At 36.6% G+C, this 5127-nt stretch overlaps 1 protein-coding gene across 1 annotated transcript; it reads right to left on the reverse strand.

Moving 5' to 3' along the window:
* Window positions 1-1616: 1616 nt before the first annotated feature.
* LOC133731986 (zinc finger protein WIP2-like) lies at window positions 1617-4085 on the reverse strand. The gene is made up of 2 exons (XM_062159441.1): window positions 3401-4085; window positions 1617-2192 (listed from the first exon to the last, which is right to left on the reverse strand). Exons 1-2 carry the CDS (start codon window positions 3968-3970, stop codon window positions 1752-1754), a joined length of 1011 nt encoding a protein of 336 aa, XP_062015425.1. The 5' UTR covers window positions 3971-4085; the 3' UTR covers window positions 1617-1751.
* Between the last annotated feature and the right edge of the window lie 1042 nt (window positions 4086-5127).

Consider the following 5127-nt stretch of genomic DNA (forward strand, 5'->3'; position numbering starts at 1 on the left):
AAATTAAATGTGAAAATCATAAATTCATTGAAGTGACGGAAATGCCATTGAATCCTAACGGTGTAAGCGGTCAAGGTATCAAAACGTTAACGGAAAGAAACTTAAAGTGTGGAAATGCAAAAAATTGATAGTTGAGTATGAAAATGAAAACAGCCTTATAATTTGGGAGTATTTTGTAATTAATTTTTTTCTTAATAAATAATTTTTCTACTTGTATCCGTAGATTTAAGATTTAACACAATGAAGAATTTGTTGAATAGGCACTATAGATATATGCAGATCATGAGTACTCTATGTTTTTTTTTTTTCCGGACGAACATGAGTACTCTTTGACCAAAAAAAAAACATGAGTACTCTATTCAGCATCAATAAGTGGAACTGATTTTACAGCACAATACATCAATAGTTTACAGACTTTGGTAACGTAAGATCAGTGAGTGCCCTAATTAGGTGGGGAGAGAGAGAGAGACAGAGAGAGAGTAGATCCATCATGTCTCTCTATGCCTCACTGCTGCAGGCAAAATGGTGGTGAGTGGTACTGTGACATAACACTGGATATAACCAAAGAGAACAAGAAAAGAATATCACGGAGAAAGAGACAGAGGGAGAGTTTATTAATTACGGTGGTTTGTATTCACTTTTTACCGGCCAGGTACTTAGCTGGGTAGTAGCTACGTTCTGTTAAATCTATGGAAGATTACGTAAAGCGAAACTGTCAGATTCTGCCATTCTTACCTCATCTCATCATAAAGTGCAAGACCTAGCTAGAAGACAAAGAGAACCAAGGAGGACATGGCACCACAAGTAATAAAATCGAGACTGATCGATCCCACCCAACAGTACATACTTACAGTTTGAAATGACATTTCAATAGCAGAGAAGCTCTTTTCTCGCTTTTCTTCTTCTCTTTGACTACTCCACACATGTACTCTCTCTCTCTCTCTCAACTCATAAAGCTGCCATCAAGATCAATTATATCCCTTCCAACCTCTTTAGTACTGCTCTCTACAGCATATTGAAACCCTAATTTCTTCTCAATATATTGAAACCCTAATTTCTTTTTTGGTCATATATTGAAACCCTATTATCAATGTATGTACTCTAACTCCACTAATTGCATCAGATCGTCTGAACTCAAAACTAAAGCCACATGATGTTACCGGCATTTAATGTTATCTCTGAATTAATATTTGTCCACAACAAAACTAAGACTTGGATACTTTCACGTAACTTTATCTTTTTCATTGCCTCTTTACATAAAGATGGATGTTGAGGGGAATGGTTGAAGATTTGAAGGAGTAAGGAGTCTAATTAATGACTAAAATTTAACGAACACGTACTATGATGGTATTGCATGAAACATGAAATGGAAATTACTTCTTCTGATCCGCTTCTTAAAATTACTAATCATCTTCTCAAAATTCTCGATCAATCCCTTTTTTTCTCGAAGGGTTAGTAAGAAAGAAATGAAATGTAAGCTAATCAAGGTGTTCTTGTAGTGTTTACGATACAAAAATTAAGGAGGCATTACATTGATGTATTATGAGCCATTACATTACTAAGGAAAAGGAAATTGTTTAAAAAGGAAAAAATATGAGAAAGAAATAGAAAGGAAGAAAAGAACATAGCTAGATATAAATAACTTCCAAAAGAAAATTTCTTAGGTTCTTAATTATGACTTGTAAACTAAGCCCCAGCCATAAACATTTATACCCAAATTACAAGAAGGCTTGCAATTAGGTAATCATCACTCATTGGCAAGAGTCATTTTCCTCAATTTCAGAGGCTGCATCATCATCTTCTTCTTCTTCAAAACAATCAATGCCATAAGCTGCATGGCCTTGTCCAAAAGCCTTGATATGATCCTTGAGAGACCTCTTGTGCTTGAAATCCGAGCCACAAGTGCAGTACCAAAGCTTGCCGCAATTTTTCTCATGGGTTCTCCAATCACCCCTCACCGCAAACGCCTTGCCACATTTCCTACACATGAAAGGCTTGATCCCATGTTTTCTCTTGTAATGGGTTTGGAGGGTTCTGAAGTCTTTGAGAGGCTTTGACCTAGGATGGTCAATGTTGTTCCTGCAACCTGGTGCACAGCAATAGCAAGGGAGTCTAAGCATGGCTGTTGGTTGGGTTCCTCTTAGAGACTCTGGCCCTTTTCTGTATTGAGATCCATGCCCCCACATATGCATCTACATACATAATCACATCATAGACAATAAGCAACAATATTTGGTCACATAACAAACTGATTAACTTGCTTGTTCGATCATAATCTGTTTATGTGCATTCCAATTAATGCAAAACAAATTAGCAATGAGTACTTGGCGCAGTCTACAATTTCAAATAGTGGCGTTATGCAAAGAAACATAAAGAAGGCCTTAATGAAGAAAATTTAAAGGAAGAATTGATAGAAAAAAAGCTGAATTTGTGAAGGTCTTTGATTGTTTGATTCTTTTAAGACTTGTTTGAATAGCTAAGAGTGTAATTTTTGCTTTTTAAAACATGGGTCAGTTAGGAGTTTGAACCTGAAGAAAAGATAAAGCAATTATGGCTTAGAAAGTTGGAGTTTGAATTTCTTTTCATTCTTCTTTGGGTTTAATTCCAAAACTGGTACTACTCTAGCTAGCTCATGGTGAATCTGTATGCGGTATAGTATAATTATGTGTGATTTTCAAAATAGTATAATTAGTAGGTCATTTTGCTTTCAGAGTTTGAATGGTTACTGTTCATAGTAACAACTTTGTTTGCTTTGTATTATCGGGATATGAACATCTCATCTGAAGCCCTGCAAATATGTGATATCAAGTACACAGACTTCAAGGTGCAAAAAGCACAATTGCTGTGTTGTTCAATCACATAAAGAGGGGTACTGCTAGTGATCCTAGTATTTATTCTCAGACTGATCAGAGCAGTTAGCTTTATTATATTTTTGCTCTTATTTTTTCAATCCCCAAAACCCACAAATCTGCATTCAAAAGAGCTAGAGAGAGAGGAGAGAAAAAAAAAAAAAAAAGAGTACTAGTGGTGCTGATAACATCATAAGTATCAAACAGGAAATTACACAAAAGAAAAGAAAAACATGATTTAAAGTAGCAAAGAAGAAAAGGGAAAACCCTAAGGACCCATGTACTCTTTTCCTCCAGCATAATATATAGAATCAAAAGTTAAAGACTAAAATCAAGCTATAAAAGGAGTGTACAATTTTTAAGATATCTAGGTAGATAGGAATGGATTTTCTCTTTCTCAGCAAAATCAAAAAGCTAGAATACGATCAAAAACAGAAAGTAAAGCTTTATTTTTTTTCCAACTTCTTTCCCTCTACCGAAGAAATTACTTAATCATCATATTTGGTTCACCTAGACATGAAAGGCAGAAATAATTAATAATAATATTATACCTGCATGTTATTGTATCTGTTGAAGGTCTTGAAGCAAAGAGGGCAAGAGAACTGGGTTGGACCAATTAAAATTTGAGAAGGTGTTGGGATCCAATACTGGCCCTTGTTGAGTCTGTTTGATACATACCCAGGTGAAGAAGCATTAGGAGTAGTGACTGCATCTTCTCTATCTGCAGATGAGATCTCTGAGGAGGAGAGCCTTGAGATTAAATCAGCAGCAGAGCTAGGGTTTGGTAGCCCTAAATGCAAAGCCACAGTAACAGTTTCCTCTTCATCATCATCATTATCATCAGCATGCTGATAATGATCCTCAGCTAATTCATCTTGATGATCTCTTTTAGGGCTTAAGCTGAGTAGAGGAAGGGCTTCTTTCAAAGGAGGAGAGGGAGGTGATGATGAAGATTGGTGATGGCTACTGAAAAAGCTATTGCTATTGTTGTTAATCATGTTATAATTTGAGAAAGGAGCTTGATGATGATGATGAAAATTATAGGCAAGAGAAGGTGTGGGGGGAGAGAAGTTGAGATTGAACCAACCATTGAAGTAATTAGATGGGTAGGGATCTGTCATGATCTCGGAGAAGAGAGTCGGTTGAGTTTTCTTTTCTGGGTTATTGTATACAGCGCTTTATAGACACACACAGACGGTGTGGGAGAGACAAGAGAGGACCAAAAGGTAATAACAAGGTGGAGACTGAAGAAGAGACCGATTGAACAAAATCACCAAGTAGTACTGTAGTAGTAAAAGAAGAGAAATAAAGGGTGAGAAGAGGTTAAAGAAATGTCAAAAATCAAGGCTGGTTGATAAAAGCAAACACCCAACAGAGTAAAAAGGAGCTGAGACAAGAAATCACTTGTGAGGTGTGACTAAACGGTGACAAAAAATGTGCTAAAGCTAGAGATGAGAGAGAAAGATGATAATAAAACCTTGGGACTTGAAAGGACAAGTAACTTATTGAACACTGTGTACAAAACGGTGTACAGTATATGCACACTGCACTTGTACACACTGCAGAGATGGAAAAGATGGAAAAGGAAGTTACCTTACTAACCCTATACTGGAACCTTAATGTGAGAGGATAAGAAGGAAAAAGAAGGCAACAAAGACAAAGTTAGTAATTAAGATTTGGAGGCTGTCCCCCATAATCCCATCTAGAGAGAGAGGTTTGTACAATGTAGAATCACTATACATGTAGTTCTTTCATGTTAAGTTTTCCCTTGTAAATTAATGAAGTTGTAATGATATTTTACTGTGCAGTAAGCTTTGGAAAACAAAGAGGTTATACTTGAGGGTAGTTTTAGATCCAAACAACCCAGCATTTGCTTTGGTGGGAGCGCCATTGTCGGCTGTGGGCCTGTGGCTCCCTTGGAGTAAATTAACCTCATCGCTGTTGGCCTCTTTCATGCTTTTACATGCACAATTCAACAGCAACGTACTGCTTTACTCTCTCTCTCTCTCTCTCTCTCTCTCTCTCTCTCAACTCAATATGCGGTTTTCACTGTTATCTGTTAACATTTTTCTTTAGACTTCAAGTCGTTGACGTTGAACGGATGTATAACATGATATCAAAATCTCGATTAACTTTTTCATTTATATCATAAAGTCTTTCGAATTTCTTAAATTAACCTTCAACATCCGTGGGTGACTCGATCTCGTCTAGTTGGCTAGCGATTACGATGTCAATGTGGAGATGGATTGTAAGTACATTGGACTATTCCTATTCAACA

The sequence above is a fragment of the Rosa rugosa genome, chromosome 2 (assembly GCF_958449725.1).
Source record: "Rosa rugosa chromosome 2, drRosRugo1.1, whole genome shotgun sequence".
Taxonomy (NCBI): domain Eukaryota; kingdom Viridiplantae; phylum Streptophyta; class Magnoliopsida; order Rosales; family Rosaceae; genus Rosa; species Rosa rugosa.

Bases quoted from the DNA above. Each gene is read 5' to 3' on its own strand.
- LOC133731986 (XM_062159441.1), bottom strand. From the start codon at position 3,970: ATGACAGATCCCTACCCATCTAATTACTTCAATGGTTGGTTCAATCTC. The intron at 2,193-3,400 runs GTATAATATTAT...TTATGTATGTAG, and splicing joins ACAGATACAATAACATGCAG to ATGCATATGTGGGGGCATGG.